The sequence below is a fragment of the Adiantum capillus-veneris genome, chromosome 8 (assembly GCF_014529385.1).
Source record: "Adiantum capillus-veneris isolate H3 chromosome 8, ASM1452938v2, whole genome shotgun sequence".
Classification (NCBI taxonomy): Eukaryota; Viridiplantae; Streptophyta; class Polypodiopsida; order Polypodiales; family Pteridaceae; genus Adiantum; species Adiantum capillus-veneris.
The window spans coordinates 104585075-104602738 of record NC_140938.1 but is presented as its reverse complement, the minus strand read 5'-3'; the positions used below and the strand labels follow the sequence as shown (position 1 = coordinate 104602738).

The 17664-nt window shown below is 44.5% G+C and overlaps 1 protein-coding gene across 1 annotated transcript in view; it reads right to left on the bottom strand.

The window, feature by feature from the left end:
- Positions 1-16219, bottom strand: part of LOC147452676 (lipid droplet phospholipase 1-like) — a 46583-nt gene extending 30364 nt beyond the window's left edge. Inside the window, exon 1 of the mRNA XM_086518304.1 lies at positions 15948-16219. Within this exon, the coding sequence (XP_086374430.1) occupies positions 15948-16099 (152 nt within the window). The 5' untranslated portion in view covers positions 16100-16219. The remainder of the gene's footprint in view (positions 1-15947) is intronic.
- Positions 16220-17664: the final 1445 nt, after the last annotated feature.

Sequence of the window (17664 nt, the reverse complement as noted above, 5' to 3'; positions counted from 1 at the left end):
AGACGAACATGTCTGAACTTGATAAAGAACGCCAAGATTTTCTTCACACTCATGCCGATTGCTTCTCTAAGGGCCTTCCAGGCGAGTTGTCCCCCATCTCAGTCTGAGGATCACACCATTGATTAGATTCCTAGAAGTACAACACCAAACCGGCCAACTTACCATGTTAACCGAACCCAGAATGAAGAGATCATGAACCAAGTGAAAGACCTTCTCGAAAAGGGTCTTATCCAGCCGAGTACTTCACCCTACTACTCTCCAGTGTTGTTGGTTTTAAAGAAAGACGGATCTTGGAGAATGTGCATTGATTACAGAGCTCTCAATAAAATCACCATCAAGAACACATTTCTGATTCCAAGGATCGATGACTTCAGGGATCCTCTTGTTTTAGCTGGATTGATTTGAAAAGCGGATATCATCATATCCAAATCGCGCCGGGAGATGTCTACAAGACAGCCTTTCGGATGACGAGCTTCGGTTTGTATCAATTTTTGGTGATGCCTTTTGGCCTTACCAATGCTCCAACGACTTCAACCGAATGATGGATAGGATTTTCAGAGAGTATAGATCGTCTTCTCCAAGGATGAAGCAAAACATAGACACCATCTGCTACAGGTCTTTCAGGCATTACGAGATCACAAGTTAGTTAATGCCAAAAAGAGTGAATTTTTCTTGCCGGAGATACACTTTTTGGGACACATCGTCTCAGCAACAGGAGTACAGATGGCATAGTCACAAGGGACGCATTCCGGGACGGGGAACGGGAGACGGGGGACGGGGCTCAAATGGATTTTTAGTGTAAAAAAGAGGGCAGGACGGCAAGTGGGGACGGAAAAGTGGGGACGGGAAGCCCAAAAAAGGGCGTCCCCTGTTACTATGACAGATGGACCCGACAAGATTGAGACTATACGTGATTGGCCACATTTGAAGAATGTTCATGCTTCTTGAGTTTGTGTTCTTATTACCGGCGGTTTATTCAAAAGTTTGCAAAGGTAGCTTCCCCTTTGCACATTCTGACATAGAAAGGAGTCCCTTTCTCGTGGGGACCCACAGAGGTGACTGCCTTTCGGACACTAAAAGAGAAATTGACTACTGGACCAGTATTGACTTTGCCGGATTTGCAAAAGTCTTTCAAAGTATATTGTGATGCTTGTGGTTGTAGTTTGGGAGCGGTCTTAATGCAAGAAGTCCATGTGATTGCCTATGAAAGCCGATTGTTTTCAAGGCCATAATTGACATCACAGATCTATGAGAAAGAGCTTTGGGCCTTGGCAGTGATCCATGCTCTTACTCAGTGGCGACATTACCTACTTGGAGCCAACTTCACGGTCTTCACTAATCATCAGAGTTTACGCTACTTCTTGTCACAGAAGAAGCTTTCGGAAAAGCAGATGCGGTGGGCTAACGTCTTGTCATAGTTTCACTTCCAGATTGTCTTTGTTTAGGGATAGAAGAACTTGGTGGTATATGCTTTGTCTCGGAAGCCGCTAATCTTGGTTATTTCCGCGATTCATCATAGAAGCTTCGAGGACATGGTTGATCAGTACGCCACAGATCCGGATTCTTCGGATGTATTCACTCGAATACAGAATGGGGAGGTAGTAGCGGGATATTCCATATGGGATGGCTACTTGTTGAAGAAAACAATGTTGTGCGTTACACAGCCGTTGAGGGAAAAGGTTTTGACTGAGTGCCATTGTCCACCTTTTAAGGGTCACCGCGGCATCGATGCCACCTTGAAAGGTGTGGAGCGCTACTTCTTTTGGCCGAGACTCAAGAAAGATGTAGACGACTTTGTACGCAGATGTTTAGTATGTCAGAAGGTCAAGTTCGACCGGCATAAGGCACAAGGATTGTTACAACCTTTACCCATTCCCATCCGGCCCTGGGAAAGTATTGCTATGGATTTCATTTTTGATCTCCTGAAGACACAGAGTGGGCATGATGGCATTTGGACAGTCATCGACAAATTTAGCAAGCAAGCTCGCTTCATTTCAGTGAAGAAAACAGTCGAATCAAATCATTTAGCGAGACTATTTATTGCACAGATTTTCAGACTACATGGCATGCCTGAGACAATAGTCTTCGAAAGAGGTTCCCGATTCACGAGTTTGTTCTGGCTATTTAAGAGAACATTGGCATACGGTTGCAGTTCTCATCATCTTTCTACCCGCAGACAGATGGGCAATCTGAGATTACAAATTCAATCGTACTGGATTTATTGAAGTCTTACATTTCTGATCAGAAGACTCAATGGGAAAAAAATTTCCCTTGGTGAAATTTGCCTACAATAACACATTCCACTCTTCGGGGAAGGCGCCATTTGAGATCATTGAAGGTGCTCCGAAGGTTCCACCCTTCCTTAGCACGAAAGATAAATTTTTTGAAGCCGACCAGTACACGAGGGACTTGGACACTATATTTGCCAAGGTCGAGAGGCTTTAGCAAAATCTCAGGAACGACACAAGAAGGCAGCACATCGACAGCGTCGCGATTTGAAATCAAAGGAAGACGATTGGGTGCTCTTACGTTTTGAGAATGCATGCCTAAGAAAGAAAAAGGGAAAGGAGCTGCTTTTTTCAAAGCTTAGCATGAGATACTATGGCCCTTTCCAAATAAAAGAAAAGATAAATGATGTCTCCTTTAGACTGAAGCTGCCCGATACTTGGAAGATTTACAATGCATTTCATGTGAGTCTATTAAAGCCTTTTAAAGGCGATGTGCCCGATGACGGGGAGCCAGATGAGCAACCCGAAGTGGAGGAAAGCAAGGAGATACTCGTTCCAGAATAGATATTGGCACACAAGGACAAAAAGATAAAAGGAAAAGTGATTAGGCGGTTCTTAGTTAAGTTCAAGAACTATCCTACATTGGACGCGAAGTGGATGGAGGAGGAGGACCTAGCAGATACTCCTGAACTTTACCTTGGAGCATTTGGTTTAGCATAGTCTACTCCGATAGAACCCTGACTTCAGCGAGGGTGAATCTAGCACAGCGGGTTTGCACAAGAGGGGAGTCACTCCGCTCCTTTGTCAACGGATTATCCCGATTTTGAATAGTCATTGATGTCCCCTTTGGATTTCAGGGATACTAAAGGGCTGAGAAGTATTCTGTTGTATGACTTTATAACTGGAATTCCCAAAAATGAAAATGATTGATTTGTACTCGACTTGTTTGAGTGCAGGAACTGAAAGACGAAATGACTGCAATATTTCGGTCTCAATCATCTCTAGAGACATGATTGCAATAAGGATTAGTTAATCCGGCATCTATGAGGTCCAGAATGGATCTAGATGCGATTACTAAATACGTTGCCGATTGATCATGGTCTGAGATTTGGAATGAATTTGTATGTGATTTGTCAAGTGATGTCCTGTGATGTCCGGTGATGTGACTATCGTTTTGTACAAGTGCTAGATGTGTCGTGTCTAGTGCGTCGGCACTAACAGTCAGTGTCTACCAAGACAGTTTATGGCCTCTGTCTGTTTTGCAGGCGAGTGTAACAAATTGTTGACGTGTCAAAGCCCTGAAGAAGGGAGCCAACTTGCAGATGTCGGCCGAGGGGCCTAAACCCTAAGAAGAACAAGTAACAGAAGAAGTGATGATGTGGTTGCCCGAGAGCAAAAACCTTAACCCTAATTTTTGCCAAAAACCCTAACTTCTGAAACCCTAATTCTGAAAACCCTAACCCTAAAACCTGCAAACCCTAATTTCTGCAAGAAACCCTAATTCCTGCAAACCCTAATTCTGAAAACCCTAACCCTAAAACCTGCAACCCTAATTTCTGCCAAAAACCCTAACCCTAACCCTAAGGCAGAAGACAAATTCTGAAAATTGCGCTGACATGATGACGTGGCAGGCTGTACGGATTTCCGTAAATTGCGCTGGCAGCTTTTGGCATTGCTTTTTGGACTAGAAGTTTTTGAAAACTTTTTATGTTTTTTGGACGAGAAGCTTTTGAGTTTGAAAGCTTTTCATATAAACTGCTTTTCAGGCCAAGGGCCTTTAAATATGAGGCTAGGGCTCATTCTCTGGCATGCTTCCTGGAGAAGGTGCAGAGTCTGGAGTACCGGCTTGTACTTTGATGATGCAATATAAAGAAATACCGAAAGGGGAGCCAAGGTTTGGGGCCAATACTCTCTGGGATGGAATTCCGCCACTCCGTGTCCCGTGTCGCCTCTCTCTCTCTCTCTCAGTTCAGTTGTTATTGAAGTGCTAAAAGTCTGTTCAGTCTGTTCTTTTCTATTGGCACGTGGCGCCCGCCTTGTGACAGTGGTATCAGAGCCTCAGGCGTGTGCTTTTCTAAAAGCATACCGGTCCTACAAAAGAGCAGACAGAGCTATTGGAATTTGATTCGAGGTATCTTCGCTCCAAACCGGACTTATTAGCCACTCCCACCCTTACTTTATCGCGCATCGGGCGCGCTCCCATCTTCACCGCAGTGTCTTACAGGGCATAAGCCAATTAAGATCACTTGCAAGAGAAGGATCCAGATTTGTTTCAAGTCACTGTTTTTTTTTCTCAAAAGCAGTGTCATGCAGATGTTGATGTCTACAACTACCAAGCAACATACTCCAAGTACTTGGCAAGCTTTCAAGAAAATTTTTGCCCGAAGTTGTATGGTTTCTGACATCTTCCTTCGGAGTGCAACTTCTGGCAAAGTGGGGTATCCTGAAATGCTTGCCATGGAAACCCTAGCAGATTATAAATTGAAATTTCTCGACATCTCTCAGTAGATGTCTCTTCACGAGCAGATGACCCTTGGAGGTTCAATGCGATTGCTATCATGGGACTACCATCACTGCCAAAGAAACACTGTTTGTCCAAGAGCTGATGGACCATGCTGTGCTCGGCTATGACCTTATGGAAGAAACCTAACCCTAATTTTTGGTGCAGGTTTCAGGATGGAAAGTCAGTCGACTTTTCGAGCTCGATTGATGTCGAGATTGCTTTTTAAGTTTGAGTTCTGTTTGAGCTTGTTCGGTGATCCTGTTTGGAATTTGTTTGAAATGGATGGTATCTGTTTTGAACCTGTTTTGGTGCTGATTTGAATTGTTTGACTCTGGTTTGATACTGGTTTCAATGATTGGTGATTTTTCTCCCGGGTAGAGAAGTGAGAAATACTGTTTTAGTATTGTTTGAACCTCGGAACGACGCAGGTTGATGCCTGGGGAGCGTTTTGTTATATGTTTGAAAACCTCCGAACGACGCAGGCCGATGCCTGGGGAGCGTTTGGTTGTATGCTTGTAAAATAATTGTAGTTGTGACTCCCGGCCCGGACCTGGATGGTTATGCGGGAGGAGTATTAAGAAGTCTGAGCAGTGGCTACTCTCAGCACCTCCAAACGACGCAGGCTGCGGTCTGGGGGGCGTTTGGTTGTAAAAGGCCTCTATATCTCCCGGCCCGGACCTTTTTAGGTTATGCGGGAGGAGTGATGAGGGAGTCGTTGAATATCTCCCGGCTTGGACCTTGTTAGGTTATGCGGGAGGAGTGTTCATCGGCGGCTTTATGTTTCTATGTCTTGTAACATGCATATGTGAGCATTTGTGTTGCATTGTGATGTGCCAACCACTGAATATTCCTAATTGGATGAGATTGCCTGGGTATGTAATTTTAGTGCATCAAGACACCCGAGGAAGATCAGTACGGTCTGGGTGTGATGGCTAATTTTACTACGCCGGAATATCAAGAGTTCCGATCTGGACGAAAGGAGAAGCTAACTCCTTGATCAAAACAGCCGATAGGAGTAGCTAACTCCTTGATCAAAAGAGCAGAAAGGAGAAGCTAACTCCTTAATAAAAAAAGCAAATTGATTGTCCCTCGGAATGTCCCTCGGAATGACCCTCGGAAATTTTTGAGCTAACTTGAATTGTTTTGCAGATATGCTGTAATCGCGGGCGATTACTCTCTTTCAAGAAGGGGAGATGTAACAAATTGTTGACGTGTCAAAGCCCTGAAAAACGGAGCCAACTTGCAGATGTCGGCCGAGGGGCCTAAACCCTAAGAAGAACAAGTAACAGAAGAAGTGATGATGTGGTTGCCCGAGAGCAAAAACCCTAACCCTAATTTTTGCCAAAAACCCTAACTACTGAAACCCTAATTCTGAAAACCCTAACCCTAAAACCTGCAAACCCTAATTTTTGCAAGAAACCCTAATTCCTGCAAACCCTAATTCTGAAAACCCTAACCCTAAAACCTGCAACCCTAATTTCTGCCAAAAACCCTAACCCTAAGGCAACAGACAAATTCCGAAAATTGCGCTGACATGATGACGTGGCAGGCTGTACGGATTTCCGTAAATTGCGCTGGCAGCTTTTGGCATTGCTTTTTGGACCAGAAGTTTTTGAAAACTTTTTATGTTTTTTGGACGAGAAGCTTTTGAGTTTGAAAGCTTTTCATATAAACTGCTTTTCAGGCCAAGGGCCTTTAAATATGAGGCTAGGGCTCATTCTCTGGCATGCTTCCTGGAGAAGGTGCAGAGTTTGGAGTATCGGCTTGTACTTTGATGATGCAATATAAAGAAATACCGAAAGGGGCGCCAAGGTTTGGGGCCAATACTCTCTGGGATGGAATTCCGCCACTCCGTGTCCCGTGTCGCCTCTCTCTCTCTCTCTCAGTTCAGTTGTTATTGAAGTGCTAAAAGTCTGTTCAGTCTGTTCTTTTCTATTGGCACGTGGCGCCCGCCTTGTGACAGCGAGGGCGATTACAATTCTCTCAAGAGAGGGGTATGTCACAAACTGGTGACGTGGCAGGTCCCAGACACACACACCCTGCTAGCATAGCCCCATGAAATGGGTCAACAGGTTGACGTGACAGCAGGCCAGCAAAAAACGCACCAACAGGCTGACGTGGCAGGCCGCACGGAACTCCGCAATTTCCTTTGACATGCTGACATGGCAGTGTATGGATTTCCAAAAATTACGCTACTGCTTTTGGCTGGCCGAAATTTCGCAAGCGAGCTTTTGGGACACTTTGCTTTAATTTTGAGAAGCTTTTGAGTTTAAAAGATTTTTGGGGCTCTGCTTTTGGGTCATCCCTTGTAACAATAAATAAGTCTTTTGGGCCTCATTACTCAAAGCATCTGGACGCAGAGTCTGAGTGTGAGTTCTCGCGGACTCTTGTACTTTGCACATAGATTAATATAAAAAGAAATACCGAAAGAGGAGCCAGTCTTTAAGGCCAATATCTCTTGGCACAGAACTACGCCTGGCGTGTCGTCTTTTGTGAATTGTTTTAAAGTAAATCTCTGTTGTGTCGTGGTAGAATCTAGACTTGGGGTGTCTAAGTTTGTTAGAGCCTCCTTTGAAACTCGAAAGAACCTTTACAGGAAGTACTATGTGTTCGAATGATTCGTCAGAACGCATTGTTCGAGTGTTTCATTCGTGATCGTTTCCTGTATTTCCGTCAACGTCTTTACGTGATCCCTTTTCCTAGGCATGACATATTGTACGTTGAGCACGTTTCACTCATGAATGAGCACGAATGTATGAGGATTGTTCATGAAAAGCTGAAACGTATGCATTCAAGGAAGTCACATTCCATGTCTCTTCCTTGGCATGACACATTTGTAGAAAGAGCACAAGAAAGTATGAGCACCAAGCATGGCCATTTCCGTTGTGAATTGCCACAGTTAATTGATTTGGATGAGAAAGACAAGATTCGATCTCATTGTTTGCGTGTGTGGTGAACGGTTTGGCACTGCGTTTATTGGTTCACCTGCATTGCATGCATGGTCTTTTAGGAAGATGAGATTTTTCCAGTCACTTTACATGGAATAGGTATGTTCATGTTTTTGTGTTGAAAGTGGTTTCAGGAATTTTCAGCCATGGAGATTCTTGAAGAAGGTAGTCGCATGACTCTAGACGAAGTGGAAGCATTGAAGATGACTTTGTGTCGCTTTCAGCGCGGCCCAAAGAAGCAAGCGTTGTAGACCTTTATGAAGTTCAAGTACCGCACGACCCACACATCAGAGTGGGCCGGAAAAGAGTCCCTTCCAAGATTCCGGATGCTATTGGCGATCTCCCTCGATGCCATACAATTCGGTACCAGTACCTCACTTTGAAAAGGAGGGAATGTCATGTGACACATCCAACCCTATGTGTCCATGGACAAGCTACAACATGATCAGGGTTCAGTTCAGTCAAGTCAGTCTAGAATAGGAAGTGATCTGGCACTTTTGTGAGTCTGTTCGCAGACCGTGCATGTCCAGACACTTAGATTAGATGCATATCCTCTGGTTGCACACAGCATGACCATTAGATTCCAGTCAGATCCCATCAGTAGCATTTTTACAGTGCATAGACCTATTTTCCCTATTTTTGACATTTTTCACTTATTATTTTTAAGTTACTTTTGTTGGAAAGTAGGTAGGGTAATTTTGCTAAGTTTGTATAAATAAAAACCTAGCGATAGCACTTTCTGGTAGAAGAGGTAGCAGGAGCACCTTGCTCAACAGGCAACTTCTCAGCAGGACACCCCCGAATAGCCTAGCGTTTTTGCTCCACAGCGGACTGGCTAGCGTTTTTGTACAAGGACTCAAATCATTCTAGCGTTTTGCTTTTGCATCAGCTTGGCGACCTCAGACTCTGCAGATTCCCTTGCGTTTTTGCAGCAGGACAGGAAACAGCGCTAGCGTTTTTGGTTTGCAAAACAACCCTAGCGTTTTTGCAGATCATCACGACAAAATCAGCCATAGGACCAGCGTTTTCAGTTTTCAGTTTTCAGCCTTTAGCACTCGCAGAACCACCCCCGAACCTCGCAGATCTCACCTTCCCGCAGCAGATCCTCGCCGCACGGTCAGATTCCGTAAGGTTTACAGATTCAGCCCGGAAAATGCAGATTTCAGCATCTGCTTTTTCAGCGCGTCGTCGTCGCATCGTCGTCATCAACATCGTCCCCGCATAGAGTCAGAATTCAGCAGATAAAGATTTGCAAATTTCAACCCTTAAGAGTTTTCAGATTTCAGCCAGTCTCGTCGTCGTCCTCATCATCGTTGACATCGTCGGCAAGTCCAAGCCTTGTAGAGATTTGTGCAATCATAAGTAGACCACTCTAGCCATAGAGAGTGGGGCCTTCGGAGGAGGGTTTTACAACGTCTCTGGTGTCGTATTCTCTCTCTATCTCTCAGTCTCATGCACTTCCATTCACTTTGTTTGTGTCCATTGCACTCTCTCACTAAAGGAACGGAAGGCTCTCCCTTCCATAAGAAAAAGGAACCTTGAGCACAGTTCGGAGCACTCATCTTGAGCAAAGTTCAACATTCATTCCGCTACACGTAACAAGCAGATATCATCAGATCTGAATCGTGCCGACAGATGTCTACAAGACAGCTTTTCGACGACTTTTGGGTTATTTGAGTTTTTGGTATGCCTTTTGGCCTAACCAATGCTCCTGTGACATTTAACCAGATGACGGACAGGATTTTTCGAGAGTATAGACTATTTGTTAGCACTTTCTTTGACAACATCATTGTTTTCTCCAATGATGAGGCAGAACATAGAGAACATGTACTACAGGTCTTTCAAGCATTACGAGATCACAAGTTGGTGATTAATGCGAAGAAAAGTCAATTTTTCCTACCCGAGATACACTTTTTGGGACACATTGTCTCAACAGTAGGAGTGCAGATGGACCCGGCCAAGATAGAGACTATCCGTGATTGGCCCAATTTGAAGAATGTCCATGAAGTTAGAAGCTTTTTTTGGGCTTGTGTTCGTACTACAGGCGGTTCATTAGAAAGTTTGAAGAGGTTGCTTCCCCTTTGCATATGTTGACGTAGAAAGGAGTCCCTTTCTCATGGGGACCCACAGAGGTGACTGCCTTTCGGACGTTGAAAGAGAAATTGACTACAAGACCAGTTTTGACTTTGCGGATTTGCAAAAGTCATTCGAAGTGTATGGTGATGCTTGTGGTCGTAGTCTAGGTGCAGTCTTAATGCAAGAAGGCCATGTCATTGCCTACAAGAGCCGATTGTTCTCAAGGCCGGAATTGACAGCACAGATTTATGAGAGAGAGCTTTTGGCAGTTATCCATGCTCTTACTCAGTGGCGACATTACCTACTCGGAGCAGATTTTACTGTCTTCACATACCATCAGAGTTTACGCCACTTCTTGTCACAGAAGCAACTATCGGAAAAGCAGATGCGGTAGGCGAACATCTTGTCACACTTTCACTTCCAGATTGTCCATGTGCAGGGACACAAGAATTTGGTGGCATATGCTTTGTCTCGGAAGCCGTTGGTTCTGGCTATTTCCGCGATACATCATAGGAGCTTCGAGGATATGGTCAATCAGTATGCCACAGATACAGATTTGGCAAATATTTTCACTCGGATACAGAATGGGGAGATAGTAGCAGGATATTTCATTCGGGATGGCTAATTGATGAGGAAAACCATGTTGTGCGTTACACAGCCATTGAGGGAAAAGGTTTTAACCGAATGCCAATGTCCACCTTTTACGGGTCACCGCAACATAGCTACCACCTTAAAAGGTGTAGAGGTATACTTCTTTTGGCCGGGACTCAAGAAGGATGTGGACGATTTTGTACGCAGTTGCTTGGTATGCCAGAAGGTCAAGTTTGACAGGCATAAAGCACAAGGATTGTTACAGCCTTTAGCCATACCCACCCGGCCCTGGGAAAGTACTGCAATGGATTTCATTTTTGATCTCCCAAGAACACAGAGTGGTCACGATGGTATCTGGACTGTTATTGACAAATTTAGCAAGCAAGCTCATTTCATTTCAATATAGAAATCAGTCAAGCCGGATCACTTAGCGAGACTGTTTGTGGCCCAGATCTTCAGATTACATGGCATGCCTGAGACGATTGTCTCCGACAGGGACCCCAGATTCACGAGTTTGTTTTGGAAGACTAATTGGGAGAACATTGGCACGCGGTTGCAGTTCTCGTCATCGTTCCACCCGCAGACTGACGGGCAATCTGAGATTGCTAATTCGGTGGTACTAGATTTATTGACATCTTACATCTCGGATTAGAAGACTCAATGGGAAAAGTAATTACCTTTGGTGGAATTTGGCTACAATAACACGATACACTCTTCGATGGGGAAGGCGCCATTTGAGATTATTGAAGGTGCTACGAAGGTTCCACCCTTCCTAAGCACGAAAGATAAGATTTTTGAAACCGATGAGTACACGCGTGACTTGGACACAGCTTTTGCCAAGGTCCGCGAGGCTTTGCAGAAATCTCAAGAAAGACAGAAAAAGGCAGCAGATCGCCATCATCGTGATTTGAGATTGAAGGAGAACGATTGGGTGCTCTTACGTTTTGAGAAGGCAAGCCTGAGAAAGAAAAAGGGAAAGGAGAGGCTTTTTCCAAAGCTTAGTATGCGATACTACGGACCTTTCCAAATTTTCGAAACGATAAATGATGTCTCCTATAGACTGAAGCTGCCCGACACTTGGAGAATTCACAATGCTTTTCATGTGTCTCTTGAAGCCTTTTAAAGGCAATGTGCCCAAAGATGGGGAGCCTCATGAGCAACCCGAAGTGGAAGAAAACGAGGAGATCCTTGTTCCAGAACAGATATTGGCACATAAAGACAAAAAGATTAAGGTAAAGTGATAAGGTGGTTCTTGGTTAAATTCAAGAACTATCCTGCATTGGATGCGAAAGTGGATGAAGGAGGAGGACCTAGCAGATACTCCTCAGATTGTGAATCTTTACCTTGAAGCATTTGGATTAGCAGTCTATATTCTAAATGGAACCCCGAACTCAGCTTGGGCGGAATCTGGTGCAACGGGTATGCACAAGAGGGGAGTCGCTCTGCTCCTTTGTCAACAGATTGCCTCGATTTTTGATACTAAAGTCACTGATGTCCCTTCAAGTTTCAGGGATACTGTGAGCTGACAGTATTCTGCTGTATGACTTTATGAACTGGAATTCTCGATAATATGATACTGATTTGTACTTGACTTGTTTAAGTGCAGGAATTGATAGACGAAATGACTGCAGCATTTCGGTCTGAAAGATCTCGATAGACATGGTTGCAATAAGGATTAGTCAATCGGGCATCTGTGAGGTCCCGAGTGGATCTAGATGTGATTGCTAAATACGTTGCCGATTAATCATGGTCTAAAATCCGAATGAATTTTTGAATGTGATTTGTCATGTGATGTCCTGTCGATTGGTACATGTGCTAGATGTGTGTTTCTTAGTGCGTCGGTACTAACAGGTAGTGTTTGCTAAGACAGTTTATGGCCTCTGTCTGTTTTGCAGGCATAATCGAGGGCAATTACAATGCTTTCAAGAGGGGGATATGTCACAAACCAGTGACATGGCATATCCTTAGGATTGCAGACTAGATACACACACTCTCTTGCAATGGCAGAAGCTCCCGAATTTTCGGTTGAATGCTGATGTGGCACTGTCGTACGGACTCCCGTAGATTGCGGCGCAATTCACGGAAAAGCAGTACGGACACATGCCGTGGCAGTAGCGTACGGATTTCAGCTTTTTGGGCCTGCTGTATTCTATGCAATGTAGCAAGAGAGAGAGAGAGAGAACTTTATTGAATTGCTTTATTTTACTCAATAAGGCTTGAGAGTGAAAGCTTTTTAATTTTGAAGCTTTTGGGGCTCTGCTTTTAGCAACCCTTGTAACCTTTAAAAGTGTGGGCAGGGCTCCCACTCTGCAAAGCATCTGGACGCAAAGTCTGAGAGTGAGACCCTCCCACTCCCTTGTACTTTGGAGTTGCAGATTAATACAAAAAGAAATACCGAAAGGGGCGGCAGTCTTTGGGGCCAATATCCCTAGGCACGGAATTCCGCCAGGCCATGTCGAATCAATTGTAAACTGTGAACTGTTTTGAACTGAATTCCTGTTGTGTTGCAGTAGAATCTTAACTTGGAGTGTCCAAGTTTCTTACATAGAGTGAGGCCCCAAGGGTCTATTTATTCTTACAAGGGAAGTCCCGAAAGAAGAGCCCCAAAAGCAGTAAACTCAAAAGCAGTCAAGTCCCAAAAGCATCTAGTCTAAAAACTGCCCAAAAAAGCAATCAACGCAATAGGCGGAAATCCGTACAGCAGCCACGTCAGCATGTCGTCGCTTTTTGCAGAAAATCCCTACGGCAGCTACGTCAACAGTCAGCGTAATTTGTGGGATCTCCGTGCAGCCTGCCATGTCACCTGGTCCTGCCCGGGTGGTCATGCCAGTGGCCACGTCATCAGTTTGTGACACCAGAATTATCATAGAGAATTGTTTGCAACGTGGGTACAGTGCTGGGGATCATCTGTGCCCTTTGGCCCATGACATTTTGGTTCCCTAGTGTCACATTTGCTTGCTGATTCGAAAAACAGCCATACCAAAAGCAGCATGTGGCACCCCAAACTAGCCTTGTTTGCACTGAAACCCTTGCTGTAAGCCGATATTACCATACATGGGGTTTGGCATCATGCCATGCATACCGCAAGAGACTATTCCTGGCATATATTGCTGGTTTCCAGGTGCATAACCAGCCATGCTCTGAAACACTGATCCAAATTCCACCCCTGAAATACCCAGGATATACCGTGGGTGGTGGAAAAACCTGACGCATAGCTTGAAGATTAGTTCCCATCCATTTAAACCAGCATTTGCACTCTGAAAGGCGGCTGGCTAAACTGGTATAGCCTGTGGAACTAGTCTCCTGACCACCTGTTCGAGGACAGAAGGAATTTGCCTTGGATCCCCAACTGATTCCGCAACATGCAAGCGCTCCCTGCCAAGCTGGGACGCATAAGGACCTGGGCTTGAGCCTCAACGGGCTCTCCTGCATGAGAAAGTTGTCTTGTCGGTTGTGACACTTGTGGCGCTTGCAGAAATTCCATAAACCTAGAATTCTACACCAACCGAGAAAACACATTCACGGCAGCAACGAGCTGTGTCTTGAACACATCCTCTTCTAGTTGCATAGTCATAAATCCTTGAACTTGTGGAGCATTCACATGAACAAAAGGCACAGACACTGGTGACCGTGAAGTCTCTCCAACTTCAAACACTGGAGGAACCTCTGTCCTGTGAAGAGGAACCCCCTTCCCTGGTGTCATTCGTCTTGTGAGCCATAGTGTAATTCCAAATTCCTATGCTATGTGTCTTCGCCAAAACTCAACCAAGGCTCACTTCTTCAAAAAAAAGTGATTCTCTCCCGGCACAAAACCATGAAACCGGCCCGTAGGGCGGTAGACTTTAGCTTTCACCTGATCTTTACTTGAACTTTACGACACAAAGAAACTTCACGAATAAGCCTGTGATTGGAATTTAACACTTCAAAACAAAACACGGCTTGGTAGCTAGAGCACTCCCAAGAAAACAACGACACCCAATTGGCCCAAAGGTTGGCGCCCCTTCTGTTATTTCTTTATTCTTATTGCACGTGAGAAAAACTTATAAACTTCTACAAGATGTCCCACTTTTATCGGGCTGAAATTCCCCTACTCTAACCCGATTTTGGTAAAATAACCACAACACACACGCAAGAGTTTTCTTGCGGTGTCGCTACGCCCAAGAAGGATCCCGCCGCTCACCAAAACGCAAGGATCATGGCCCTAGAGGCTCAGATCCAAGAACTTTTTTTGGAGAATCTCAGCTCCAACAACGCCTGAGTAAGCTTGAGGATACGAAGGCAAAGAAGAGAGAAACTCATGTCACAAAAATACGCAAAGTCGAAGCTTCTCTCACTGAGACTATCAAGGTGGCTCAAAAAGAGGCCCATGAGGCAGTGCATAAGAAGATCGATAAAAATACAAGCAAACTTACAAGAATGCCGCCTACAAGAATCCGTTGCCCTCAAGATTAGGATTGGAGGATTCTCCCCACCATGGTGCACCAAAGAGGACACCCTAGCAGAAGCCATCACCAAGCTCAATGACATTCTTCAGCCAATCAACATCGAGCTCAACACTGTCTCTTGGATCAACGACACGCATAGGCGTATGCCACCTGGCTAATGCATCCTCACTTTCAAGAACCAAGAAGAACGGACGAGGGTGCAGCCTGCTACGCCAATCCTACCGCCTCAAGGGGACAAAGCTTTGAATCACCGAGAAATTGACTGCAAATCAACTCAAGCATAAAGCAAGCGAGCTCAAGAAGATGCATGAAGCCCGTAAACAAGGTAAATGAGCAATCTACCATGGCAGTAAAGCCATCAATCAGGATTTTTGAACTCCCACGCCAACTCCCCCTCCACCTGAGGCCCCTTAGGTTTTGTTCTTGTTCTTTTCCTTTTCTTTTTACCCCCTAATGGACCCTGAGTCCCTAACTGATATGTATCTAATGCCTCCACCCCCAAAGAACAGATGTAATGTTTCGCTTTGGACCCATGGGTCATATCTCACCTCCGTAAACGATAATTAAATCTCTCTCTCTCTCTCTCTCTCTCTCTCTCTCTCTCTCACACACACACACACACACACACACATGTCACACGCGCACACACACACACACACACATCAATCAATCAATAAGTCTTAAGTTCAAGACTCCTCGCGTAGATCTATAGGGTCTCTTAGGATTGTTCCTACAAAATTAACTCCTCGTGAGTGCGTGAGTGTGTACGCGCGGGCATGCGTATGAGAATAAGAAGAGGACGCTAGAATAATCTCTCTCACCCAAGTGTGGTAGATTGGTTACCCTAATTCCCTCTTAAGTTCAAGACTTGTCCGATAGATCTATGAGGTCTCTTGGGATTGTTTCAGAAGTTCTCTTCTCTTCTTCTTCTTCTTCTTCTCTCTCTCAGGTTTTGTGCTCCTCTCATCTCTCTCATGTGACCCATCCATGGCTCTAAGGTAATCTTGGGATTTGAATTTTATGCTAATTTGGTGGGCTTGAATGGTTGTGTCAATCCGATATGCAGTAAGGTTGCATGAGGTTCTCCAGCTATCTGGATATTAAGAACAAAAATGCAGCGATCAAGCAAAAGAGAAGCAGAGTCGAGGTGACCAACCTTCCAACGATGCCATTGACCATGACAATGAGGTGGTGAGGGCGGACCAGGTGGGAGGGTGCATCCGCATAAGGGTCAGGAAGGGCCGCCGCTGCGGGAGGCCTGTTGGTGGATGGCTGGGAACCCAGTTCTGCAATTCCTTCTTCTCGCATGTAAGCTTCTGCTGCTGCAATGAGAGACCACCAAGAGAACTCTTTAGGCTACAGAATGAATGGAAGATCCAACTACTTACACACGCTGCGTGCGCACACGTGTCGTCTAGTTGATGTATTGAGTTGGGGCCAATAAAAAGATTCAAATATGCACCCTCAACATGGGCAACCTCTCCCCCACCTCATCCAACTCTCGCCCAAAAGGTGGTGAAGCGACGTTCTTTTACTTCCTTTTCAAAAAAGGGAAGGGTGCCTAATTTGAGCCTCTTCACACGTTAGTAGCCCTTAGTATGCAAGCAAGATGAATTACTAATCGGTTTTGAGAGTGTGGAATCTCCATATCAACTTATAGTTCTTACAATAATGTTTGAAGTGTCTTGCATGGGTAGCAATTGTGCAGCTTTTTGCAACGTTAGTAGCCCTTAGTATGCAAGCAAGATGAATTACTAATCGGTTTTGAGAGTGTGGAATCTCCAGATCAACTTATAGTTCTTACAATAACGTTTGAAGTGTCTTGCATGGGTAGCAATTGTGCAGCTTTTTGCAACGTTATTTCAGGTTAGAATACTCTTGAAGCATGTCGATGGATATCGCTTGCATGGGTAGCAATTGTGCAGCTTTTTGCAACGTTATTTCGGGTTAGAATACTCTTGAAGCATGTCGATGGATATCGCTTGCGGCCATATTACAATCACGTGCGAAAGCCAAAACTTGGTCAACCTTCTAAACTTTGTCTAATATGGCGGTCAATCTACTAACGCACATGCCGAGCCCATCAAGGATTTCTTGCTCCAAATCAAAGATCTATCGAGATGCACAATGATTGAGATTGCCCACCCTCAACATGCATTAAGTGAACCACAATAGCAAGAGCCTATTTGCCGAAATCATGCAAGCCCAAAGTTTGAAGTGGACGTGTTGCACCATCTCATTCAAGAATTGAAAGTGAGGTAGAATCCAATTTAAAGGATTGGACATGTTGCACCATCTCTTTCAAGAAATTGAAAGTGAGGTAGAATCCAATTTAAAAAATAAAAAAAAATTATAAACACACACCCACTATGCTCGTGCGCAAACTTTTGCTATTATTCGCTTTTATTGTTTTGTGTGTTGCTTGCTTTCCTTCTCTATCATAGCAAGTCTTTACCTCAACATGAGTCCTGGGCTTTGCTTCTAAATACAACCTTAAGAAAGCGAGTGCTCTTACCCGCTACCTCTAGTAGTAGTGGTGGCATTTGACAAAGCGTATAGGTTACTCTGTGTCAAATTATTGGCATTTGAAAGAGTGGCTTACACTCCAAACATGGAGTACCACCAAATTTTGATCATGTCTATCTAGAAGGGTGTTTCTGTAGACTACTCTTCACAGGATATTGTACAACCTTCAACATCACCATCGTGTTCATGAACAACAATGAGTGAAAACGTATATTACCATACAAGATCATTTATTTCTTGTATATTGAGCCAATAGAGTGGATTCCCGCCAACAATTTTGAGCTAAATGTGGTTTTGTCTTCGTTGGCCTTATTCTGCATGCATTATAAAACTTAGAGGGAGAGAGT